Raw genomic sequence first — 27,730 nt, 5'->3', positions numbered from 1 at the left:
ACTGGCGGAAATGACTGGCAGAATCCGAGACCAGGGAGAAGAGTCGGTGGAGGAAGATTGTAAGAAATTTAAATACTATTTACAGAAACATTGTAAAATTAATAACTGTTAGAAGGATGTTGGAATAATATTATATGATTTTAGCAGGAATGACATAAAGGATTTGGGAATAACTGACTGTTAATTGGTGAAAGGAGGAAAAGTAAAGTTACATTATATTAAGATAATTTACAGGACTAAAATTTTAAAAGAGGGAAAGGATTTGCTGAAATGGATCATTGATCTAGAATACAAAAAAGGGAGGTATGAGGTCAAGGAAATAAGCTAATGAAAGATAAGTAATGAGAAGATTTGCTGTATTTTTCTTTGCGTTTTTGTTTCTGTTTAATGGATTTTATTTTTCTGTTTTTTCATATTGTGATGTGTTGTCTTGTTTTTGTTTAATGTGGTATTTTTACTTTTTCTTTCTGTAACCTTTAAAAAATTAATAAATATTTTTTAAAAAAACAAAAATCAAGTTCAAACTACCCGTCCTGTGATAGGAAACGGGTAACAGCTGTAGCAGGGAGGAGAGAGAGAAAATAACTCCACAGATTGGAAATGATTCATTTGCTATTTGAATTTTTGCCTATCAATCAGTCAACTGTAAATGAACATTAAGAGGGAGACAGAAAGATGACATCTTCAGCTGAAATCTGGAAAAGTGACTGCTTGGATGGGAGACAGACCTGTAAGAAAATGTTGGTTCTGCAGTTGGACTGGTATGTTTGAGCTTCTGAGTTATTTTCTGACCCTAATGTTCCACTCCCAGCTTGTGTCAGTGGCAGACCTTGGCTTTCAAATTTGAGCAGTGCCCTGGGCAATACCAAAATTTGGTGCCCCTGCCTCTTGCCTTATAAGTCATTGTTGGGGGGGGGCATGCAGCACCCTCCCAGCTCAGCACCCAGTGCGGACGAACCAGTCGCACTCCCCTAAATCCAGCTCTGCTTGTGAAGTTGCTCAGATAAACGAGCTTGTCAAAGTGAAGAGCTCTAGGCTCTTTTGCCTCTTCCTGGGCCGGGCAAAATCTCATCCTGTAGGAAAGTGTTTATTTGAAATGCAGCAGGAATAAAAAGATATTTCCACACAAAGATTTATTTGTTTTCTCCCCCCCCATGGAGCATTTGCAGAATGTACAACCTGGGCAACATCGAGGTCTGCAAACACTGCTGGAAACACATCGTTTGCTGAAAAGAAGCAATTCTGTAGCCAGTGAAACGCCATGGTACACCTACACCAGCCTAACTTTCATCTGCCCAAAGTGTAATAAAACATGTCTCTCCTGCAGGTGCTGTAACTCTCCAATGGTTTGAACTTTACCTCCAAAGGCGCATGCCAACAACAAAACAAGGCTGTTCTGTTATTATGTTCTGCTATAGAGGAGGGGGGTGAGTTTGCTCCTGACTGGCCAGTGCTCATGTGACATCATACGTGATTACTAGCTCCTGACTGGACGGTGCTGATATGACCTCACACCCTGATGTGTCAATTTGTCCCTTTTCCGAAAAAATGATATGGGGGAGAAAGAGCAACGATGAAGGTGTCTTGGTGGACCACAAGCTGAACATGAGTCAACAGTGTGATGCAACAGCAAAAAAGGCTAATGCTATTCTAGGCTGTATCAACAGAAGTCTGGTGTCCAGGTCAAGGGAAGTAATATTCTCTATTTTGCCTTGGCCAGACAACACCTGGAGTCCTGTGTCCAATTCTGGGCGCCAGAATTTAAGAAGGATGTTGACAAGCTGGAATGTGTGCAGAGGAGGGCAACCAAGATGATCAAGGGTCTGGAAACTAAGCCTTATGAGAATCACTTGAAGGAGCTGGGTATGTTTAGCCTGGAAAAGAGGAGATTGAGATGAGATATGATAGTCATCTTCAAATAACTTAAGGGCTGTCTCATAGAAGAGGGAGCGTGCTTGTTTTCTTCTGCTCTGGAGGGGAGCACTCAAAACCAATGGCTTCAAGTTACAAGAAAGGAGATTCCTCCTAAGCATTCAGAAAAACTTTCTGATAGTAAGAGCTGTGGAACAGACATGTATGAGCTTCCTTGGAGCTTTCTAAGCAGAGGTTGGATGGCCATCTGTCATGGATGCTTTAGCTGAGATTTCTGCATTGCAGCGGTTGGACTAGATGACCCATGGAGCCCCTTCCGATTCTATGATTCTAAGTGACATCACACCCCAGCATGGCCGTTGTCTCCCACAGCACACACCCCGGAACAGCGCAGCCATAGTTGAAAAGTGCAAAACTTGGACCTTAAATGTAATCACATCAGACCCCGAACAGGCTTTGCCACAGAAGCAGAAACAGTTTGGGTCCCCACCCCCCAAGGTTCAAGTACCGGCATTTGATGCATCATGTTGTTTATGCACTGTGCTCTGTGAAGGAACGTGCACACCACAGAGGCTGGGAGCTGAGCAATTCTGGACGCACACATTCACAGCAAGTCAGATTAGTCCACTTTTCTCTGCAGGGCAACCTCTGCTAGCCTTGGGGCAAGTATGGGCAGGAGATTGGACGGTGGCTGCCAGCCATGGTGTGAAAGACTGAGAAAGACAGGATTTCCCATCATCAGCTGTGGGAACAGAGAGCCAAGCACATCCCCCCCACACATAACACAAACAGGTCTCCTCACACCGTTCTCACAGTCATTTGGAAGGAAGTAACTTGGGACTCGTTCCTGGCAGCAAGTTGCACAGCCAGAGAGGGACTTGGGAGAACGGAAAGTCTGCTCTGCCAACAGACCCATAAAATATTGAAAAATGAAAACTCATTTTTTTAAAAAAAGGGTTAAAAGCCCTAGATTGGTCAGCAGCCTGGATTTCTCTCTCTCCTTTTTAAAAGGTGTTTGGTTCCTCATACAACATAAAAACATTCTGTACTGCACAGATTCCAGGGTTTACTCCAAGGTTTACTCAAACTAAGAGTTTCAGCGGCAATCTGAGCATAGCTGTCAACGTTTCCCCCTTTTTAAGGGAAATTCCCTTATTCTGAATAGGATTCCTTGCAAGGAAAGGGAAAAGTTGACAGCTATGAATCTGAGTGTTTCTATGGCTTCTTTCCCATGTGGATTTTCTGACACAGATATATTTTAAAACCTAAGCACTGTCTTTCTCTTGCACCACTGTTCCGTATGTAGAAATTTCAGTAGCTGTAGAAGATTTTCCGGAGCTCAGGAGCAGAACCTGGCTTTGTATGGCTCCAGGACCAATTCATTGTTTTGTTTTGTTTTAAAAAACGGCCTCAAGTAGCAAGTGGCTATTCTTGGGTTCTTCCGTTCGTAAGCGATGGGAAAGTCTTTATCCTCCCGAGATCTTGGAAAGCTGAAGCCAATCAGAATAGAAAATAAAGGGCTGGATGGACAAATAATCTGAAAGGCAGTTTCAATGAGACCCCACTCCACTCCACCCAGTCTAGGATTCTGACTCTGGTCCTGTTAGGTTGATGAAGGGGGGGGGTGTGCAAAAGATGAGCCAAGGCAATCTGTCACAAGCACAGCAACTTACAGAGGGCGACCTGGAATATTTTAGAGTTGTCTAGAAACACCACCACTTGGCCCACTGTTGCTCATTCTTACAAGTTCGGGCAGTTTTCCTTAAAATGCCCTATTTTGGACAGAAGAAGGTGATGATGCAGCTGTCGAATCACCCTCGCATCCCGTATGTCCTGACCTGATGCAGATTCAAGTTCCGCCTTTTCGACGGAAAGATTTGAGCTCACAAGGGATGCTTCCCTTTGTCTAAAGCATTTACCTCAGCTGATTCCTCCATGGCTTCACTGGTGAACAGCAAATTTTTGAATAATGATCAAAAAAGCTGTCTGCAGCATGGTGTTTTGCCAAATATATTTTCCTCGCCACCACCTACAGACTAATAAAATCCACTGTTGTTTAAGTCCATACACTTTTATGGCCTTCTCGAAGTGTATGGGCACATAATTCAGGGTCCTGCTTCCTTAAGTGTGGATTCTCTGATGCTTAGTAAGGTTCTCACCTGAACAGAAGCTTTTCCCACAGTCTGAGCATTTATAGGGGTTCTCCCCCGAATGAATCCTCTGGTGCCTAATGAGGTTTGAGCTCTGGCTGAACCCTTTCCCACAGTCCAAACATTTATACGGCCTCTCCCCAGTGTGGCTTCTCTGGTGTACCACAAGCTGTGATTTGGTGACAAAAGATTTCCCACAGTCCAAGCATTTAAATGGATTCCCCTTCATGTGGATTCTCTGATGCTTAAGAAGCTTCATCCTGGAACTGAATTTTTCCTCACAGTCTGAACACGGGAACAACTTCTCTCCCTTGTGGGTTCTCTGGTGGACTGTCAGATGAGAGCTCTGGCTGAAACATTTCCCACAGACCGTGCACTTGAAGGGCCTCTCTCCTGTGTGTATTCTCTGATGGATGATCAGATATGATTTGGATATGAAAGATTTCCCACAATCCAAACACTTAGTACTATTCCCGTTGTTGTTGTTATTGTTATTGTTATTGTTGTTGTTGTTGTTGTTGTTGTGCAGCTTCTTTGTTGTGTGGATTCTCTTATGGGAAATAAGCTGAGAGCTCACCCTAAAGCCTTTCCTGGATGGTTTCTTCCCCACATGAGTTCTCTGATGAACAGTAAGGTGTGAATTCTGACTGAAGCTTTTGCCACAAACCAAACATTTGTAGGGTTTCTCTCCCGTGTGCATTCTCTCATGTATGATAAGGTAGGACTTGAAAATGAAGGATTTGCTGCAGTAGGAACACTTATGGGCTTTCTTTGCCTCATGAATCCTCTTGTGTGCAATAAGGTGAGAGCTGACCCTGAAGCTTTTCCCACAGTCTGAGCAACATAATGACTTTTTCCCTTTGTGAGTCCTTTGATGAGCGGTAAGGTGGGAGCTCTGCGTGAAGCTTTTTCCACAGGCCAAACATTTGTATGGCCTCTCTCCCGTGTGGATTCTCTGGTGGGTCATGAGGTGCGATTTGCCAAAGAAGGACTTCCCGCAGTACGAACACTTGTGGATCTTCTTGGCTGTGTGGATTCTCTTGTGAGCAATAAGGTGGGAATAGACTTTGAAGCTTTTCCCACAGTCAGAGCATATATAGAGGTTTCCTCTTGTGTGGATGCTCTGATGCTTAATAAGGTTTGTGCTCGAACTGAAACTTTTCCCACAGTCAGAGCACTGGAATGTCTTCACCCCAATGTGCGTTCGTTTATGAACATTAAGGTGCGAACTCTGGCTAAAACCTTTCCCGCAGGCCAAGCATTTGAACGGTTTCTCTCCTGTATGGATTCTCTGATGGATGATAAAGTACGATTTGGTAAAGAAGGATTTCCCACAGTATGAACACTTATGGGGCTTCTTGGCTGCGTGGTTCCTCTTGTGAGCAATAAGGTGGGAATTCACCCTGAAGGTTTTCCCACATTCATAGCATTTATAGGGGCTCACTCCAGGGTGGATTATTTGATGTTGGATAAGGCTGATCCTGGAACTGAAGTTTTCTCCACACTCAGAACACTGGAACGATTTTCCTCTTTTGTGCGTTCGTTGGTGGACCTTAAGGTGAGCCTTCTGAATAAAGGCTTTCCCACATTCCACACATTTATAGGGTCTCTCTCCAGTATGAACTCGCCGATGAATTATGAGGTGTGACGCAGCAAGGAAGTTCTTCCCACAGTCTGAGCATGTGTGTGATTGCCTTCCTGCGTGGATTCTTTTGTGGGTGATAAAATGAGAGTGCACCTTGAAGCTCTTCCCACACACTAAACATTTATATGGGGCCCCCTTCACATGGGTGCTCTGGTGTTTGGTAAGGTTGGCGCTGGAACAGAAGTTTTTCCCACAGTCAGAGCACTGGAACGGCTTCACTCCTGTGTGGATTCTCTGATGGACACTGAGGTTGGAACTCTGGGCAAAAGTCTTCCCACAGGCCAGGCACTTGAATGGCTTCTCTCCAGTGTGGGTTCTCTGATGATTGATAAGGTGTGCTTTGGCAATGAAGGATTTCCCACAGTCCGGGCACCTGTGTTGCTTCCTTTCCCCATGTCTTCTTTTACGAGAAATGCAGTGAGAGATCATCTTGAAGCTTTTCCCACCATCAGAGCATTTGTAGGGCTGCTCCACTGTGTTGGTTCTCTCACGTTTAATAGGGTCTGTCCTCTGCCTGAAGCGCCATCCATCAACCTTGAACATGCCCTTCTTCTTTGGCATGTGGATCCCCTGTGCTTCCCTGCTTTCCTCAAGGAGTTCATCACCCTCCCAAATCACACATGTTTCTGCTCTCTCTGGTGGGCCATTTTCCTCTTTCCTCTCAGGGTGGTGCTCTTCCTGCTCACGAAAACAGGAAGCCTTGCTTTCTGCTCTCCTTCCGTTCGGAGCCCCGTTTGGGTATGCTTGATAAAATCCTTCCGACCGGGGCGTCTCCGTCTCAGTGGCACTCACCCAATCTTCACCTGCCACAACAAAGGGGACATTTTAAACATGGCAGAAAAAACAAAGGAGTGCCCTGCTGGACTGGACCAATGGTCCACCTAGCCCAGCTTCCTGTTTCCTGTAGTTGGCCAATAAGATGCCTCTGGAAAGCACCCCAAGCAGCTGGCATTTAGAGGTACACTGCCTCTGCTCCTGGAAGTTCTATACAGCCATTCCACTTTATTATTATTATTATTATTATTATTATTATTATCCGCCCATCACCCCAAGGTTCCAGGGTGGGTTACAGCGTTAAAACAAAACACCAAAAGCAATTTATAGCAATTGACAATTGCTAAAAATAAGGTGGGTGCTAAAAATATAACCCTCAAGTGTCAAAAGTCAGTAGCCACTACACTCATGAAATATCTCATGAAACATCATTCAGCCCGGACACTTAGATCCAGCTCCAAGGGCCTTCTGGCGGTTCCCTCACTGCGAAAAGTGAGATTACAGGGAACCAGGCAGAGGGCCTTCTCGGTGGTGGCACCCACCCTGTGGAACGCCCTCCCATCAGATGTCAAGGAAATAAATAACTATCTGACTTTTAGAATACATCTGAAGGCAACCCTGTACAGGGAAGTTTTTAGTGTTTGATGTTTTATTGTGTTTTTAATATTCTGTTGGGAGCTGCCCAGAGTGGCTGAGGAAATAAAGAAGGAAGAAAGCAAGCCCAAATACTTGTCCTTCACTCTCGTTCTCTCTCTCAGTCCCCACGTGAGCCACGCATTTAAAGGAGTATCACACCACGTTAAACAGTCAAGGCTGCCCACAGAGAATCCTGGGAGCTGTAATTTGTTCAGGGTGCTGAGAGTTATTAGAAGGCACCCCTGCCCCCCCCCCCCGAAGAGCTACGATTCCCAGAGTTCCCTGGTTGGAGGAATTGACTGTTAAACCACAAGATAAGGCTATCAACAGTTACTAGCAGAGATGATCATGCTCTCCCTCTGAGTACCAGTTGCTAAGAATTGGAAATGCTGTTCCACATAGGTCCTGTTTGCAGGCTTCTCATTGGGTCATCTGATTGGCCATTGTGAGAACAGGATGATGGGATAGATGGGCCAATGGTAGAACTATTCTACCATTCTACAACTACTACTATAATAAATAATAATAATATTTTTTTTATTTATACCCCGCCCTCCCCAGCCAAGACCGGGCTCAGGGCGGCTAACAACCAATAATAAAAACAAGTTGATTAAAATACAATTTAAAAGATTAAGATACAACATTAAAACATTAAGATACAGCCTCTTCACAGGAGGAGAAAGGAAAAAAGAAAGAGGGGGAGGGAATAAAACTGATTCCAAGCCAAAGGCCAGGTGGAACAACTCTGTCTTACAGGCCCTGCAGAAAGAAATCAGATCCCGCAGGGCCCTGGTCTCATGAGACAGAGCGTTCCACCAGGCTGGAGCCGGAGTTGAAAAGGCCCTGGCTCTGGTTGAGGCTAATCTAACTTCCTTAGGGCCTGGGACCTCTAGGGTGTTGCTATATATGGACCTTAAGGTCCTCCGCGGGGCATACCAGGAGAGACGGTCCCGTAGGTACAAGGGTCCTAGGCTGTGAAGGGCTTTAAAGGTCAAAACCAGCACCTTAAATATGACCCTGTACTCCACCAGGAGCCAATGCAGCTGGAAAAGCACTAATACTACTACTATTATTATTAATTGAATTTATAGGTAAAGGTAAAGGTACCCCTGCCCGTACGGGCCAGTCTTGACAGACTCTGGGGTTGTGCGCCCATCTCACTTAAGAGGCCAGGGGCCAGCGCTGTCCGGAGACACTTCCGGGTCACGTGGCCAGCGTGACATCGCTGCTCTGGCGAGCCAGAGCCGCACACGGAAACGCCGTTTACCTTCCCGCTGGTAAGCGGTCCCTATTTATCTACTTGCACCCAGAGGTGCTTTCGAACTGCTAGGTTGGCAGGCGCTGGGACCGAGCAGCGGGAGCGCACCCCGCCGCAGGGATTCGAACCGCCGACCTTTCGATCGGCAAGCCCTAGGCGCTGAGGCTTTAACCCACAGCGCCACCTGCGTCCCACAATTGAATTTATATACCACCCTATACCTGCTGGTCTCAGAGCGGTTTACAGACTAAAATATAAAACCACAAAATCAATAATCAAAATAACAACACCCCTCCCCCCAAAAAACCCACATTTTAAAAGGGCATAGGATGTCAATCAAATCAAACAAAGGCCTGGTTAAATAGGCAAACTTCCCTGGGGAGAGGATTCCACAGACGAGGAGCAGAGAAGGCCCGTTCAGAGATGGAGAGAAATCCTTGAGAAAGTCACATAGATTTATTTATTTTTTTAAAATTCTCCTTTGTTTCATATATTTTACATGTTTACTAGTCCTTGGTTACTTGCTACTGCTGTTATCATGGAATCATAAAGTTGGAAGGGACCATCTAGTCCAACCCCTTGCAACGCAGAAAATATGCAGCCGTCCCTTACTGGGATTGAACCTGGCGCCTTGGCATTATTATCTAACCAACTATCCAGCAGATCTGGATGCAGAATCATAGCATCCTAAGAGTTGGAAGGGAGCCAAGGGTCATCTAGTCCAACCCCCCGATATGATGGGGAGTGGGTGGTGGCGGCAGCAGAAATCGCTCGTTCCTATCCGGACACTTGCTTATTGCCACCTGTTGGCATTTTGTTTGTTTCCGTGCCCACTGCAATGGTCAACCGCTGCCGTCGTTTTTACAGCAATTGGTTATTATACGTTTTAAGGAGTAGACACAGAGTAGACCCACTGCAGGGACGCGGGTGGCGCTGTGTGTTAAACCACAGGGCCTAGGACTTGCCGATCAGAAGGTCGGCGGTTCGAATCCCCGTGACGGGGTGAGCTCCCGTTGCTCGGTCCCTGCTCCTGCCAACCTAGCAGTTCGAAAGCACGTCAAAGTGCAAGTAGATAAATAGGTACAGCTCTGGCAGGAAGGTAAATGGCGTTTCCGTGTGCTGCTCTGGTTCGCCAGAAGTGGCTTAGTCATGCTGCCCACATGGCCTGGAAGCTGTACGCCGGCTCCCTTGGCCAATAAAGCGAGATGAGCGCCGCAACCCCAGAGTCAGCCACGACTGGACCTAACGATCAGGGGTCCCTTTACCTTTAGACCCACTGCAATTAGTGAACCTACGTCAGTCATGCCCATTAAGTGTAATGGGCCTATTCTGAGGAGGACTTGGATGGGGCCTAGCCCATGGTTTTACTGTTGGCCAGTCTCAGTTCACTGAAGAGAAGCCATTGGCGTTGTTTTTAAGTGAAAATAAACAGTCATCCTCACCTAGTGAGGTGGCGTCGCTGTCGTCATCCTCCCTATTGGCCTCTGTGTAACCAGGGCTCCGCTCCCCATTCAGTGGGGTCTCTTCTTCCTCAGAGAAATCCAGAGCAACCTCCTCAATTGGTCCCAACTCCTGAAATAAATAAATAAATAAACAAATAAATAAATAAAATTCTTCTACCCCACCCATCTGACTGGGTTCCCCTAAAAAGAAAGATAGGATCCCCCTTCAAGGAAGGATTTGGAAGCGGAGGTCGCGAGGGGTGGCGGCCATGGGAAAGTGATGCAGATTGTGCCCCAGTGTAGCCTGGAGGGACTGGCCCTACCGTTGGGCAGAGTGAGGCCTCCTCCTCAGCTGGTGCTGTGGGGCCAAAGGGACCCCTGGCTTGTTCAAGCAGTCATGGCCTTCACACACTAACATGGAACCTCTTTTAGGATTTTTATGCCAAGATACCTTCCAATATTGATCTAACCAGTGCTATTTTTCTAGAAAGAAGAGATGCGGGAACTCACCATGAACACCTCCCTCATTCTCTTAGAATGGCAATGGCTCCCACCTGAGAGGTGTCGAAACTGAGTTCCAGCTGAAGAAAAGCCCTGGATATTAGCTCACTTCCTTCCTCACGTGCCCCATGCCTCATCTTTTACTCTACAAACTTGCTTACTTCTCTTAAATTCCTTGAACTCTTAAGAGCGTGTTTATGTCGTTTCCCGGTGCGTGTTTCATGGTTTTATTTGCTCTTTATTTTTACGACATTTCTTGGTACACAAGAAAAAAGAAAAATATAAGAATAAGATGAGACGTGGGAACAGGAAGATAGGACTGGATAGAAATATGAACATTATTTGGACAGATCTGTGGATATTAACGCAGCAGTAAGAAGATGATTGGAATCCCCTTCGGATCTTGAAATATGCGTACCCCCAACAAAAAATTTTAAATTCGGCTTTGTAATTCGGAATTTATGTGATGTGATTTATTTGATTGGTCGGTTAATAAATTTAAAAAAAAAAAAAAAAGCCTGACAGGCTAAGCCTTTCTGGCCAACCAAACTGAGTTAAATGGACAACTTTATCAAGATTCTACTTTTAGAGCAAAATTCCAGGGTCGTCCATATAAAGGTTTCTAAATACACTGGGAGAGCCAGTGTAGTGTAGTAGTCAGTGAGAGAGCCCAGGGTTCAAATGCAGCCATGCAACTCACTGGCCGACCTGGCACCAATCCCTGTCTCTCAGTCTAACCTACCTCACAGGGTGTTTGTGAGGATAAAATAAGGAGGGGAGAACCTTGAGCTCCTTGGAGGAAAAGGCGGTCTATGAAGGTAATAAATACCGTATTTTTCGCTCTATAGGACGCACTTTCCCCCCTCCAAAAATGAAGGGGAAATGTGTGTGCATCCTATGGAGCGAATGCAGGCTCCTTGGCTTCAGTGATAGCAACACGAAGCCTCCGAAGCACAGAGGGAGAGCTCCCCCCGCGCTCCGGAGGCTTTGCGTTGCTTTCACTGAAGCTGCCTGAAGCCCCCAGAGTGCAGGGAACTCCCACTGCGCTCCGGGGGCTTCAGGCAGCTATCCGTAAGCCTTCAGAGCACAGCAGGAGTTCCCACTGCGCTCCGAAGGCTTGCGGATAGCTGCCTGAAGCCTAGATAGCGAGAGGGGTCGGTGCACACCGATCATTCTTGCTCTCCAGGCTTCGCTTCGCTGGAGAGGTGCTGCACAGTTTTCCCTCTCTGCGCGGCGCCCCTTCAGTGAAGCGGGAGGAGAAATTGAAGGGGCTCCGTTTCTCCTGCCGCTTCGCTGAAGGGGCGCTGAGCAGAGAGGGAGAGAATATTTTTTTTTCCTGTTCTCCCCCTCCTATGGTCCGGTGCGTCCTATGGAGTGAAAAATACGGTAAATACAGTGAATCACTGCTCACCCCCAAAAAAAATGCAGTGGAAAAGAGCGTCTAGAAATCTGAACAAGGAACAAACCATGCTGCAACTTTTTGTTGCAGAGCAAGCAACCCCCATCTCCTATGCCTAGGATATTTGTCTGCTTTCATCATACCTGGACAAGCTCATCAGGCATTGCTGTCGAGAGCAGGGGTGTAACCTTGAAGAGAGAAGCTTATGGCCAAGCTGGAAAGTCTAGACTCTCACCTGCTCTTCCCAACTCTCTCCAGCATACGCCCTCTGCAGGAAGTCCTCGGCCAGGGCCACCGCCTGGGAGCAGGTCTCCGGCCCATGTTCCCCGACCCAGCTCTGCATCTCGGGCGGCAGGATGCTGAGGAACTGCTCCAGGATCAGCAGCTCCAGGATCTGCTCCTTGGAGTGCCTCTCCACCTTCAGCCACTGACCGCACAGCTGCTGGAGCCGCCCATAAACACCTCTTGGCCCCTCGGCCTCCTGGTAGCAGAAGCAGCGGAAGTTCTGGCGCTGCCTCTCCCTGATGATGGCATCCCCACGCAAGATGGCCGCCTTGACCTTGTCGTAGTTAATCCTGTCTCTGGTGTCCAGGTTGCTGAAGATCTGCTCAGCTTCCCCGCTGAGGGCTGGCAGAAGATGGACCATCCAGTCATCTCGGGGCCACCGGCACGCTTCTGCCACTTGCTCAAAGGAGGCCAGGAAAGACTTGGTGTTGTCCCACGGGGTGGGTTCCTCGAGGATCTGTGGTGGGTATTCCAGGGTCTTCAGAAAGTCCTGCCACTGGGTTTCCCAAAGCAGCCCATTGCCAGTTTCCTGGTCTCCGGGAGGCCTCTGCAGGAATTTGCGGATGCTTCCGGCCTGGATGATGTAAGGGGTTTCTTCCAACCCTTCCCCCGAGGTGGAATCCGAGGTATCCTCATCCTCCATTTTAATCTGCTGGGGGACTCCTTGCTCAAGCTCTGCGTGGAACCGCAGGCCAAAGCCAGACTGTGTCCCTTCTCTGGCGGCCATCTTGTCTCGCGCCCAGAATGGCCTCATCCGAGTTCAGTTTCCCTCTTTATCCCAGAGGACTTCTCACTTCCTCGCTGAAAGTCGGAACAAATATCCAGCCTCTCCTTAGATCCAGTTTGCCATGTTAAGGTGGATGGGTGTCATTCAGCAGGCAGCAGAGATGAATCAGGTCTTCTTCTTGGCTAACATTTAGCTAGATAGACATTCCAGCTGAGCGGGAAGGGCTCTCTCTGGGATGGGAGAGAAGTAAACCAGAAATTAGAATAACTAAAAAAAAAAGCTCAAGGCAGTGACATGGCTCTTCCCCTCTCCATTTTGTCCTCACAACAACCCTGTGAAGTAGGCCAGGCAAAGAGGATATTGGACAGGACACAGATCAGGAGTGGGGAACTTTTGGCCCTCCAGATGTTGCTGAACTTTAAATCCTATCAGCCCTGGCAAACACGGCCAGTAGCTAGGGACGATGGGAGTTTGAATTCAGCATCAGCTGGAGGGTCACAGGTTCTTTCACACCTGATACTGATTTTAAAAAGTGGCAAGGCATGATTTTTAAAACCTTATAAATGTATGGATCTCTATATAAACTTCAAATTAGATTCTGGGCATGGGAGATGTCAGAGGAGTATAAAATTATGCACGGTTGTGGACTCTCCTTCCTTGGAAGTTTTTTAAGCAGAGATGAATACCCATTTGTCATGGATGCTTTAGCTGAGATTCATGCATTGCAGGGGGCTAGACTAGATGACCCTTGGGATCCCTTCCAATTCTGCAATTCTATAAAAGTGGATAGAAAGAGATTTCTCTCTCTCATAATACCAGAAATTGCAGACATGTGAAGAAGGAGTTTGGGAGATTCGGAACAGGCAAAAGAATAGAGTTAAACCATGTTATCTGCTCCCAATGATGCTTTATGGCTACAAAAGGAAATCAGGCAAGTTCATGGAAGGTATGGCTATGAACGGCCACTAACTCTGTCTCCACAATGCGAGGCAGAAACTCTTCTGAATGCCAAGGAAAAAGAAAGGATAGCCAAGGCAAAGCCTGCACAAATTTCCTGCTGCTCCACGCCTGCCAGAGTTGCTAGAAACATTTTGCCAGAACCTTGGGAGCCGTGGGCAGTCTCTGGTTCATTTGCTCCATTGCCAAATCAATACACTTGTTTGGAACAGCGCAAATGTCTTGGAAACAGGGCAGAATTGCAGCTCAGCACCGTGCTAGGAAACCTTGGATTAGAGCAGCAGCAATAGGGAACCATCTTTTATTTGCTATTATTATCTCCAGACTGAGGTTTCACATTCTCTGACAGGCAGGCAGCCTTCGGGGAAATGGATCCTCCCGTGACAGAAGTGGGCATGGCCAAAGTAAAAAATGGGTGTGGCAAAGGAGGCAACTCTTTCCTTTGAAGATCAGGGCACATTCCAGCCATGCAAGAACCCAGAGATTTTGACATCTACACACTCGCCTGCCATCCAGGAAAGCGAGAGGCATTTTCAGAATTTTGTGGCACATTCCACATGGGAGGTTCAGAACATGGCCAGTGAGAAGTGTGGCCTGGGAAGGGCCAGACAGAGAAGCCCACATTAAGCCTTCCTGGCAGGGCCTGATCTCACCTCACCCTCGGTTTAGAACCACCTGTATTACATTCAATAGTCTACGGGGTTTCCCCCGTGTTGTGCAAGCTTCAGGAGAGGGGTAATATCTCTGGTGGTGGACACACTGTGCTCCTTCTGGGGCAGTTTGTGCACCTCTGGTCCCCACCTGCACTCAACTCTCACCTGTGGCTCCTAGAAGCTGTCAGCATGCGACAGCGGCCACAATCCCAGGGAATGGCTTCAAATAGCCATCTAAACCAGGTGAGGGCAGCTGACGGGCTTCAAACCCTCAGTGAGTTAGGAACTTTCCCTACATGCGCAGACTCTGGCAGACTGAGCAGACGAGACTAATCATGGGTCCAATGGTCAAGGAAGCAGTTTCTGGATGTGCTGTAGAGGAAAGTGAGGGGCAGATGGGGATTGTCCAACCAGGAAGGAAGCCCATCTGGGAGAATGGAAACTCAGATCCTAAGCCTCCACCTTCTTGAAGGATATCTTCGGGAAAAGAAAAGGCTCAGGAGTAAACACTACACAAATCCGGAGTGGAGTCCCTAAGACAAGTTGCATGGTGTCTTGTACAGTGGTACCTCTGATTGTGAACGGGATCCATCCCGGAGCTCTGTTCGCAACATGAGCAGAACTGCGTGTATCACGATTTGCCGCTTCTGTGCATGCACGTGACGTCATTTTGAACATCTGCGCATGCACGAGTAGCGAAACCCAGAAATAACCCTTTCCAGTACTTCCCGGTCGCAACCTGAAAAGATCTAACCTGAAGCAAATGTAACAAGAGTTATGACTGTACACCTCTGTCCTGCAACTCCTGCAGCCCAGCTGGTATCAAATGTGTTGCTCTGCTTTCCTTTGGACATCAGCGAGGCTGAGAGGGGAGTCTTGTCGTCTGGACAGCCCAGGATCTCCAGACACACTGCCCAGACTTGAACCCCAGAGAGGTTACTTTGGTACTGCTAACGCAGTGGTCTGACTTCACCAAGACGGAAAAGGTCAACATCTCTATTCCTCTGGACTGCTACAAGAAAATCAAACCTTGATCGGAATCCAATAAATGTTGGTGCATTGGTCAGGATTTGGCCTGGTGTGCAGTGATGCTCACTGGCTCACCAGACAAACAGTATGGTGCGGGTGTGACCTTGGGAATGGGTGCCAACTTGCAAAAAGAGGAGAGTCATCACGGTTGGAAGACCGATTCACCCCTGGCCACCTGGGGTTGCATATTCCACACTTGCACATAGTCCAGGCATCCCCAAACTCAGCCCTCCAGATGTTTTGGGACTACAATTCCCATCATCCCTGACCACTGGTCCTGTTAGCTAGGGATGATGGGAACTGTAGTCCCAAAACATCTGGAGGGCCGATTTTGGGGGTGCCTGACATAGTCCCACTCCTCAGCTGATGGGTGAACACTGTAAAAGCAGCCCTGCAGGATCAGGCCCAACACCCGGCTTTCACAGAGGCTAACCAGATGCCCCAATGGGAAACCCACAAGTGGGACCTGAGGGCAACAGCCACACTCTCCACACTTCTGAATTCCAGCAGCTGTTATTCAGCGGCACAGGTTGAGGATCACCACTGCCGCTAGCAACCACTGGTAGCCTTATCTTGCCTGAATGTAGCTGATCTCCTTTTCACGCTTGGTGGCCATGAGAGAGCAATATAGAAAACACATGCTTACATACACGTATGCATCCCACTGCTATCAAAATCGAGGACACAGAAAAAAAATAGCTGGGGCCCCCCCAAACTAGACCTCCAGACTGGAGCCCAACTTTTCATTTTAAAAAAGCGTGGGAGTCCTTTCTTCGGTTTTCACCGGGCCAACCCCGCTTCCGCCTCCCTTTGCTTAACAGAAAAGCAGCCTTCTCTTTTAGGTAAGTTTTTTGATGTTTGATTGTGTTTTTCCTATTCTGTTGGAAGCCGCCCAGAGTGGCTGGGGAGGCCCGGCCAGATGGGCGGGGTATAAGTAATAAATTTGTATTTATTATTATTATTATTATTATTATTATTATTATTAGATGGGCGGGGTATAAGTAATAAATTTGTATTTATTATTATTATTATTATTATTATTATTATTAGATGGGCGGGGTATAAGTAATAAATTTGTATTTATTATCATCATCATCATCATCATCATCATTAATAATAAATAATAATATTTTGCTTAAGTGTTTAAATGCCTTGGTGGCTTCTTTGTTCTAGGCGCTTTTCCCTTTTTATTCCCTGGCTTCGGCGGCTGATTTTGCAGGGAGAAACTTGAACGCCAAGGGAGCAGGGGGAAAGAAGAAAAAGAAAGAGAGAAAGGCTTCCCCTGTTGGATTTCTGCCTGCCATTCTGCTGTCAGAAAGCGCAGAACCCCCAGGGAGGAGAGAGGCGGGCTCCCGCCTGCGTTCCCTCCACTGCTGCCTACTCACCACCCTCCCCTCGACAGCGCAGGCCGCTTTCCCTGGCTCGGCTCTTTCCTCCATTCATCCGCCGCTCAAGGCAATTCAAACAGGAAGGAACTTGGGCGTTTTTTTCCTCTCTCGCCCCCTTTCCCCAAACAAACACGTTCTTCCGGGGCCTCTCTAGGAGCCGCAGCTCCTTCTCCTTAACCCTTAGAGAGCCACGCGGAAAGGGGAGCTGCGGATCCTTATCTCATCCGAAGCTCGTAAAAATACTTGGGAGTCTTTCAGGGGGATTGTAGGAAGATATATAAGCAAGGAAACATATCTGTGGTATATATCTGAGGTGCATAGAAGATATGCAGATGACGCAACCTGGATGGCAGAAAATGAGGAGGAATTAAAGAAACTTTTAATGAGGGTGAAAGAGGAGAGCGCAAAATATGGTCTGAAGCTCAACATCAAAAAAATGAAGATCATGGCTACTGGTCCCATCACTTCCTGGCAGATAGAAGGGGAAGAAATGGAGGCAGTGAGAGATTTTACTTTCTTGGGCTCCATGATCACTGCAGATGGTGACAGCAGCCAGGAAATGAAAAAACGCCTGCTCCTTGGGAGAAAAGCAATGACAAACCTAGACAGCATCTTAAAAAACAGAGACATCACCTTGCCAACAAAGGTCCGTATAGTTAAAGCCATGGTTTTCCCAGTAGTGATGTATGGAAGTGAGAGCTGGACCATAAAGAAGGCTGATCGCCGAAGAATTGATGCTTTTGAATTATGGTGTTGGAGGAGACTCTTGAGAGTCCCATGGACTGCAAGAAGATCAAACCTCTCCATTCTGAAGGAAATCAGCCCCGAGTGCTCACTGGAAGGACAGATCCTGAAGCTGAGGCTCCAGTACTTTGGCCACCTCATGAGAAGAGGAGACTCCCTGGAAAAGACCCTGATGTTGGGAAAGATGGAGGGCGCAAGGAGAAGGGGGCGACAGAGGACGAGATGGTGGGACAGTGTTCTCGAAGCGACCAGCATGAGTTTGAACAAACTGCAGGAGGCGGTGGAAGACAGGAGTGCCTGGCGTGCTCTGGTCCATGGGTCACGAAGAGTTGGACACGACTAAACGACTAAACAACAACAACAATTTATTTCTACCCCGCCCATCTGGCTGGGTTTCCCCAGCCACTCTGGGCAGCTCCCCACAAAATATTAAAAATACAATAAAACATCAACCACTAAAAACTTCCCTAAACAGGGCTGCCTTAAGATGTCTTCCAAAAGTCAGAAAGCTTTTTATTTCCTTGACATCTGGTGGGATGGCATTCCACAGGGCAGGCGCCACTACCGAGAAGGCCCTCTGCCTGGTTCCCTGTAACCTTGCTTCTCGCAGGGAAGGAACTGCCAGAAGGCCCTCGGAGGAGGACCTCTGTGTCCGGGCTGAACGATGGGGGTGCTTGCTTCCCACGGAGGCATCTGATCAGCCACTGGGGCGGGGGAAGAATGCTGGACTAGACGGGCTATTGGCCTGATCTCGCAGCCAGGCTCTTGCTGGGTTTTAATGTTAGGCTAGTTTCTGCACATGCTCTCACATACAAGCCTCTATCTCCTTGCCAGGCAAGCAAGCGGATGCTCAGAGTTCAAGGACTCATTCCAGTCAGGCGAAATTATCAAGGACTATGCGGAGCAGAGCCAGCGAGGAATTGTGGCCTGGGGGAGAGGTCCAGAGCGCTGCATTCCTCAGGTTCCTCAACCTTGAAGCAAAGCTTTTCCTGCAATTTAATTTCTGTGCTGGAGAAAAAAAGCGCATTAGTTGAATGAATATATGACTTCCTTATACAGTGGTACCTCGGGTTACATACGCTTCAGGTTACAGACTCCGCTAACCCAGAAATAGTACCTCGGGTTAAGAACTTTGCTTCAGGATGAGAACAGAAATCATGCTCACGCGGTGCGGCAGCAGCAGGAGGCCCCATTAGCTAAAGTGGTGCTTCAGGTTAAGAACAGACCTCCAGAAGGAAGTACGTAACCAGAGGTACCACTGTGGCCGTGAAGAGCCCTGCCAGGCAATAAAAATCACACTGGTTGCCCTACTTATGGAGCCTCTTCTCTTTATTGCATCCCCCCAAACATCCAGAGTCTTAAAAGTGGGGCAGGGACCCATTTGTCCTTTGCTCATGCGACTCAAATACACCCAAGTTACGTTCCATTATAAACAGACACCAACGATGCGATGTCAAAACATTAAATCCATTTCATTTTAATGGGGTAAAGGTAAAGGGACCCCTGACTTAGGTCCAGTCGTGGCCGACTCTGGGGTTGCGGCGCTCATCTCGCTTTACTGGCCGAGGGAGCCGGCGTACAGCTTCCGGGTCATGTGGCCAACAGAACTAAGCTGCTTCTGGCGAACCAGAGCAGCGCATGGAAACGCTGTTTACCTTCCTGCCGGAGCAGTACCTATTTATCTACTTGCACTTTGAAGACCTTTTGAACTGCTAGGTGGGCAGGAGCTGGGACTGAGCAACGGGAGCTAACCCCATCACAGTGATTCAAACTGCCAACCTTCTGATCGGCAAGTCCTAGGCTCTGTGGTTTAACCCACAGCGCCACCTGCGTTAATGGGTTACATGCACTTAAATAAGGACAGATGCCCACAGAATAATAATAATTGGTTGACAGGACAACTTGTGGGTTCTGCGTCATGTTCCATTGTAAACGTAGGTCCCCCCCTGGTGAAACACGGGCAAGCTGTTAGCAAAACAGCCGTACCTTGGTTCTCGAACGGCTTAGTTGCCAAACATATCGGGTCCCAAACACCGCAAAGCTGAAAGTAAGTGTTCTGGTTTGCGAATGCTTTTCAGAAGCCAAATGTCCGATGCGGCTTCCGCTTGAGTACAGGAAGCTCCTGCAGCCAATTGGAAGCTGTGCTGTGGTTTTTGAACAGTTTCAGGAGTCGAATGGAATCCTGGAACAGATTAAGTTTGAGAACCAAGGTATTAGCAGATCCTTTCCACTGCAATAGCTGAAAACTGCCCGTTTGCTTCCCTTTTGACTATAAACTGCTGCATTTCCAATCGCAGCACGAGCTGTCACTTCCTGATGAAATCCCGTCGCTTTTTATACCACAAACACTCTGGTTTATTCCCTTTTATTCCATTAACATTGTGATGCAGCCAAAGAGATGGAATTAATGATGTATCGCTGGGGAAGCAGCACAGAACTAATGAAGTGGAATGACGTGTGGACGGTCCACTATAAATCTGCCTCCAATGCACTATTATTGTGTCAATCAATGAGAGGTTTCAGAAGACACACACACACGCGCAGAAAGAGAGAGAGCCCTCTACCTTCTTGATCATTGTCTTTTGTCATTCTCTCTTTATTCAAGAGAGGTAATCTTTGTACCAAAGAGAACAGTCATCAGCAAACTTGGGTAATCACCAAGGGTTACAGAAGTACAAAATACCATATTTTTCTATGTATAACACTAGTGGGAGGTATGCAGGGGTACGCATACCCCCATAATAATAATAATTTATTATTTCTACCCTGCCCATCTGGCTGGGTTTCCCCAGCCACTCTGGGCGGCTTCCAACAGAAGGTTAAAAATACATTAAAAACGTCCCTAAACAGGGCTGCCTTCAGATGTCTTCTAAATGTCATATAGTTGTTTATTTCTTTGACATCTGATGGGAGGGTGTTCCACAGGGCGGGAGCCACTACCGAGAAGGCCTTCTGCCTGGTTCCCTTAAACATTTTGTAAATCTTTGTACTTTTGTCCATTTACTGTATTTATTTTCCCAGATCTGAACTTATAAAATGGTGATTTTCTCGAGTCAAAATGAGAGTACCCCATAACATTTATTTTATTTTATTTTTCATTTTTAGGGGGGGGGAATCACTGTATAAGGCGCCCCCATGTATAAGACGACCCATATTTTTTTGAACCCAAAATTAATAAATCAATATTTCTTGAGCTTTTTTTGGGGGGGGGGGGTTTGCCACCACCAAAAGCTCACCCACCCACTGCCTATTTTTTTAAAAGGAAATAAAACATCATCTTACACACAGAAAAATACGGTAGTTGTTTTTTTAAACAACAACAACCAAAATATTAAGGGGTGTTGGGAAGCCCTACAAAGAACCCCAATAAATGCTGAGCATGCTCAGTGGCCACGGAATGCTGACTGGTAGTGGTGAAATCCTGGAAACTGGAGAGGCGGAATGGAATGGAGAGGCTTGGCTTTTGGACATTTTCCACACTGCAATGCTTGTTGTAGGCCCGTCTTGTACAGAGCTGGTTCCTGCTTACCAGATCCTTTCTTTAAAATTGAGACATCAGGGACTGACCACTACACTCAGGGCTCTACTGCCGAGTTACGGCTCCTTCCTCCCCCGCAAAAAAGCACAAAACAATCCCTAAACAAGATCCCAGAAATGATGACATCATGCATGCAGTAAAATCTAGGCATGTCACTCGGAAATACCCCCCCACCACCACCAAATCTCTCTGGGATTTATTCCAAAATTACATGTGGATGGGATGAGGCCATTAACAAAGTTCGTCTTTGTTCCTGCAGCGAAAATTATATAGTTTATTTACAAGGGTGGAGTTGCTTTCACTGATGATCACCCAGAAACCTTCCTACTGACTGAGCACCAATAATGCGTTGCCAGCACCGTGGGTTCGCTCATGTCTGGCAAGGTGCGCTTTCCGACTGAAGCTCCTACCGCAGTCTTTGCATTCATGTGGCTTCTCTCCCGTGTGGGTTCTCTCATGCGCCACGAGGGTGGACCTGGCACCAAAGCATTTATCACAGCATGCACATTTGAATGGTTTCTCTCCCGTGTGGTCCCTCTGGTGATTAAGGAGGTGCGATTTCTGACTGAAGCCCTTCCCACAGTCCAGGCATTTATGAGGCTTCTCTCCAGTGTGGATTCTCTGATGACTGTTGAGATTAGTCTTCTGGCTGAAGGTTTTCCCACAATCCGAGCATCTGTGCGGCTTCTCTCCCGTGTGGGTCCTCTCATGCGCCACCAGAGTTGATCTGCCACCAAAGCACTTCTCGCAGTGTGAACATTTATACGGTTTTTCTCCGGTGTGGGTTCTCAAATGTCCAGTAAGGAGGGAGCTCAAGTTGAATGTTTTCCCACAGACAAAACATTTATAAGGTTTATCTCCCGTGTGCAGCCTCTGATGATTTGTGAGCTGTGATTTGTTGCTGAAACTTTTCCCACAGTCTGAACACTTGTGCGGTTTCTCTAAAACGTGGGTATTTTCGTGGGCAATCAGAACTGACCTCAGACCGAAACTTTTTCCACACTGTGAACACTGAAAAGGTTTCTCTCCAGTGTGGATTCTCTGGTGACTACTAAGGTGAACCCTCTGACTAAAGCTTTTCCCACATTCAGAGCACTTATGGGGCTTATCTCCCGTGTGGGTTCTCTCGTGAGCAATAAGGACAGACTTGAAACTGAAATTTTTGCTGCATTCCAAGCACTTATATGGTTTCTCACCCGTGTGGATTCTCTGGTGTCTTCGAAACGTGGCGCTCCAACTAAAAGTTCTCCCACACTCAAAACACTTATAGGGCTTGTCTCCTGTGTGGATTCTCTGATGACTAATAAGCTGCGAGCCGGCGCAAAAGGTTTTCTCGCAGTAGGAGCATTTATAGGGCTTCTCTCCCGTGTGCATCCTCTCATGCACAATAAGGTTTGTGCTCCTGCTGAAACTTTTCCCACAGTGAGAGCACTTAAAGGGTTTTTCTCCCGTGTGGATTCTCTTGTGGATGTTAAGGTCCGATATCTGGCTGAAACACTTCTCACAATCCAAACATTTGTAAGGTTTTTCTCCCGTGTGAGTCCTCTTGTGCTTGATGAGATCAGTCCTCCAGCTGAACCTTTTCCCACAAATTTTGCAAGTCTTTTGTCTCTCACCTGCTGGAGTCTCCTGCCGGGCCATGGTTTCACTGAAGCTCTTGCGGAGGTCTGCTTCACTCTCTTGGCTTTCTCCTCTCCAGCTCTCAGGCCTGGACTGACTCTCAAATGTACTGTGATGATCCATGCACTGGGTAAGGCTGGCTTCTCCTTTCCCCGCTGCCAGCCTAGATAGTTCCACTCGATCGAAAAATCCAAGGACACCGTTTTCCTCTTCGTTTTCATGTAGCGTTGCTGTGGCAGAGGAACAATCGTTTCCTGCAAGGAAGAAAAAGAACCACACAACAGGAAAGGTTCTTAAAAAGCGTAATTTAATGTAGAGATAGCTCAACCTCATCCTCCGGACTCAGGAAGGGTAATACTTACCGTAACAAAAAGAAAACAAAATAGCTTATGTAGTCTTAATATATACCATATTTTTTGCTCTATAAGACTCACTTTTTCCCTCCTAAAAAGTAAGGGGAAATGTGTGTGCGTCTTATGGAGCGAATGCAGGCTGCACAGCTATCCCAGAAGCCAGAACAGCAAGAGGAATCACTGCTTTCACTGCACAGCGATCCCTCTTGTTGTTCTGGCTTCTGAGAGTCAGAATATTTTTTGTTTTGTTTTCCTCCTCCAAAAACTAGGTGCGTCTTATGGTCTGGTGTGTCTTATAGAGCGAAAAATACGATATTTTAAGAAGAGCTTTGTGGGATCAGGTCAAAGGCCCATTGAGTCCAGCATCTTGGATAACTTAGTTGGATAGAGAGCAGTGCTGATAATGCCAAGGTTGCAGGTTCAATCTGTAATTCCTACTGGCAAAACCTATTTGGTGCTTCGCAACTTTCTGACTAGTTGCAGGACCTTAGCCAGACCTAGCAGAGTAAACATAGAGTTCACGAAAGCAATTGGCAACTTGGCTGCAGACAGGATAGACGAAGCAGGAACCAGGAACTTGTAGTTAGGTGTCTACTGTATACAGTGGACTACTTACAGGAACAGAACAAAACACAGATCTTTAGCTAGCTCTCTCTTACACGACTCACAACTCCTGAACTCATACTAACACATTCCAGTTAGTAGGCCATTAATCATTGTTCCCATGAGAGAGCTTGACCAATCATAGAGCTGTCTCCATGCCTCTGTATCACCAGGCAGACTTACTCCTTCACATTGCCTTGGCTGTCTGCCAAACCCTAATTGACTCTGTGTGAGTAGCTGCACGTATTCAGATTCCCAACAATTCCTGCATTGTAGGGGGTTGGAATAGACGATCCTGAGGGCCCCTTCCAACTCTGTGATCCGCTTCTCACAGTGGCCAACCCAATGGGAAGCCTACAAGGAGGATCTTGAGATTCCCACAACTGGTATTCCGAGGCCTATGAAATTGGAGGAATAATAGCAACGGCTTTGTGACTAGTTGTTTTTAATTAGACTGTGGATTTTAGCTGTACTTTATATCTAATTTTACCTGTGCCCTAGGCTCAGAGAGCCTTTTTGGTCAAGCAGTCTTGAAATCTTTTGAACAAACAAAGATAGCCCTCATGGCTAGTAGCCATATGATATCAGATTCTCATCATCCCTGGTCACTTGAGAGTGTGTTTTAAGAGAGGAGAACTAGCCCCGCTGTACATCGGGGAGGGCTGTGTGGAGAGAGTGTCTTCCTTTAAATTCCTAGGAGTTTATCTCAGTGAAGACCTTACTTGGAAAATAAATACAACCCAGGTGGTTAAGAAAGCCCAGCAGAGACTCCATCTCCTCAGAGTATTGCAGAAGAATGATGTCAATCAACATTTGATGATCTCCTCCTACCGGTCAACAATAGAAAGTGTCCTTTCATACTGCATCACGGTGTGGTATGCTGGTTTGACATCAACTGATAGGAAGTGCCTACAGAGGGTGGTGAATACAGCACAAAATATTATGGGCTGCTCCATGAATCTGCTGGATGAAATAGTGGAAGAATGTTGCCTCAGGAGAGTGAGGAAAATTCTCAGGGATGATTCACACCCTGGCCGGCACTTTCTTGATCTTCTGCCCTCGGGCAGAAGATATAGAAGCATGATTAGTTGCACCAACAGGGTAAAGAACAGCTTCTATCCATGGGCTGTTAGGCTGTTGAACGAAAAGATAACAACAGGGCAACTGATTTTTGGGTTTGGTGGGTGTGCATCAGTAAATGAGGGGAATTAAGACTAAGAGAGCTGAGTAGGGGGGGGGCTCGTGTAATCTCACTGTATACAAGTTGTACAAGTGACAATAAAGTATTTCAATTTCAATATAGGGAAAACATATTCTTAAAATAAGTACAGTCATACCTTGGTTTTCGAACAGCTTAATTCTCGAACGTTTTGGCTCCCAAATGTCACAAACTTGGAAGTGATTGTTCTGATTTGCAAACTATTTTTGGAAGCCGAACGTCCAATGGGGCTTCAGCGGCTTCCGATTTTCTGCAAGAGCTTCCTGCAGCCAATCAGAAGCCGCGCTTTGGCTTTTGAACGTTTTGGAAGTCGAACGGACTTCCGGAATGGATTCTGTTCAACTTCTAGGATACGACTGTAGATCGTTTTTGCACGATACACGTGACAGCTGAATGGGAGCTCTTTATCAAGAGACAATCTCTCTTTAAGGAACGGTTGCTGACTGGTAGGTTGCTGTAGCTAATAAGATGCTGGAAAGAACAGGTCGTGACCCGATCCATCTTTGTTCTGAAGCAGCAAGAACCAAAATGATCCATCCCAGCACTTTTCAAGCCAACTGTAATTATTATCTATTATTCTGACTAGTACTATTTCTACAGCAACAAAGCTCATTCGTGGTGATTTGAGAGTTAGGCCAGCAAACAATCTAAAAGCGATCTGATACCCACTTCCTCCGGACTCTCAAGTAACAACAATACTTACTGACTATCTCGTTGGCCTTGTCGCACTCCTGCTTGCTCTCCCCAGAGAGGCCCACGTCCGCTGGAATCAGCTCTTCTTGGGGGGAATTCACAGATTCGCCCTTCCTGACTAGCCCTCTGTACTGTAACAGAGAGAAGATGCTGCCTTATATACCAAGCAAATTTACATGCAATGAGAGGCAGTGCGGTGCAGTGGTTAGAGTATGGGAGATGTGGGAGACTAGTGTTCAAATCTCCACTCAGCCATAAAGCTCTCTATGACCCTGTTTCTGGATCACTGCTGGATACAGGGATCAGGACAAGGGGCTAATAATAATAATAATACAGTAATAATAATATAATAATAACCCATCTGACTGGGTTGCCCTAGCCACTCTGGGCGGCTTCCAACATATGTAAAAATGTAATGTTTTGTCTATTGGTTTGTTTGTTTGTTTGTTTGTTTGTTTATTCATTCCACTACTGCACCTGTGTTTTGTTAACCCAAAAATGGAAAACGAGCGAGGTCCCAACTAAAGAAGAATGGCAACTTAAGCTGATGGAATATGTGCAGCTTGCAGACTTAACATATAGAATAAGAGAACAAGAAGAACATATGTTTAAAGAAGATTGGAAAATGTTTATTGAATATATGGGGGGAAATTGTGTACACCTGAAAACGCTGGCAGTGTTAAGATAAATTCAACACTGTAAATAAGTTTTGATGGATGTCAAAATGGAATACTGAATGGCTTTGTTTATGTAAAATATGCAGAGATTTATGGTATGCAAAATGAACCATGGAAAAACAAGGGAAGTCGCTGATATTGTAAGGATGTTTAAATGAGTATTTAAAATTGTGAAACAGAAAATCAAAGAAAAATTATATAAAATAAAAAATAAAAATGTAATGAAACATACAACATAAAAAAACTTCCCTATACCGGGCTGCCTTCAGATGTCTTCTAAAGGTTGTAAAATTACTTATCTCCTTGGCTCAGGGATCGCATAACTCCAACATATCTCTAATGAATGTAGAGACATCCTAAAGAAAAGTGGGACATTCTGAGATCAAATCAGAAACCGTGACGGCTTCTGTAAATCCGGGACTGTCCCTGGGAAATAGTAACACTTGGTCCACATAGCTGTCAACTTTTCCCTTTTCTTGCGAGGAATCCTATTCGGAATAAGGGAATTTCCCTTTAAAAAAGGGAAACGTTGACAGCTATGCACTTGGAGGGTCCATGACTGAGTATATAAGGGGTGAGAAGATCTTTGAGGTAACCACGTTAAATGAAACTAACATACTCACTCGTTCCTCTAGCTTTCCATCCTCTTCCTGCCCTAGCAGGAAGTCCTCGGCCAGGGCCACCGCCTGGGCGCAGGTCTTTGCGCCGCGATCCTTGACCCAGCTCTGCATCTCCGGGGGCAGGATGTTCAGGAGCTGCTCCAGGACCACCAAGTCCAGGATCTGCTCCTTCGAGTGCCTTTCCGGCTTCAGCCACTGGCGGCAAAGGAAGGACAGTCGGGCGCAAACCATGCGCGGCCCGTCCCCTTCCCGGCAGCGCAGTTGCCTAAAGTGCTGCCGGGACACATCCCTGCTGTCCGGGATATTGTCCAAGTTCTCTTCCTTCACCTGTGCAGCATCTGCCATGGCGGTGGCTTCCAAGAAGCCACAGGTCTTCTGCCCGTCAAGGCTTGGTGGGATCAGAGTTTCTCGTCTGGACGAGCCCTCCGAGGAAGCCATGTGTGCTTGGGTGCCCATGGCCATGCTGGGCGCTTCCTTCAACTGCGGGTTCCCCCACTGCAAGTGAGGCGACTCCACCGTCTTCAGGAATTCTTGCCACTGGGCTTCCCAGTGCTGCGCCAACCCCTCGTCCGGCTCCTCTTTGACCTGCCCTCGGTTTCGAAATTCACCCCCGTTGACCCAAGAAAGGCTCGTTTCCTCCACACTCTCCCTGGAGTTGAAGTCCTTTGAGCCTCCAGTCTCCATTTTCCTTCTTGGCAGCTGTCAGAGCTGCCTCCAGGTCCCAGCTCACAGAGGACCAACGCTAGGCTGTAGTTATGTACAAAAGTCTTTATTGAGATTCAGTCTCCATTTTAAAGCCGCAGCGTGCAGCTCTACGTCTCGACCTTAGACCGGCGAAGTCCTGTCTGAGTCTCCTCCCCCTCCACACCAGTTTAAGACTCTCGCTTTGCTCCACCTCTTCCTAAATTCCTTTCTCCTCTGGGCCCTCCTGCCCGCTAGGGTCTCAT

At 46.9% G+C, this 27,730-nt stretch overlaps 1 protein-coding gene across 1 annotated transcript; it reads right to left on the bottom strand.

Annotated features, from left to right (window-relative positions):
• Positions 1–1,118: 1,118 nt before the first annotated feature.
• LOC307210955 (uncharacterized protein) lies at positions 1,119–27,477 on the bottom strand. The gene is made up of 6 exons (XM_079967157.1): positions 26,787–27,477; positions 25,497–25,617; positions 21,327–22,872; positions 11,913–12,723; positions 9,778–9,907; positions 1,119–6,470 (listed from the first exon to the last, which is right to left on the bottom strand). Exons 1-6 carry the CDS (start codon positions 27,465–27,467, stop codon positions 3,994–3,996), a joined length of 5,766 nt encoding a protein of 1,921 aa, XP_079823283.1. The 5' UTR covers positions 27,468–27,477; the 3' UTR covers positions 1,119–3,993.
• Between the last annotated feature and the right edge of the window lie 253 nt (positions 27,478–27,730).

The sequence above is a fragment of the Podarcis cretensis genome (assembly GCF_951804945.1).
Source record: "Podarcis cretensis genome assembly, chromosome: 2".
Classification (NCBI taxonomy): Eukaryota; Metazoa; Chordata; class Lepidosauria; order Squamata; family Lacertidae; genus Podarcis; species Podarcis cretensis.
Note: the sequence above shows the minus strand (reverse complement) of the source record. Positions and strands in the feature narration are given on the sequence as shown.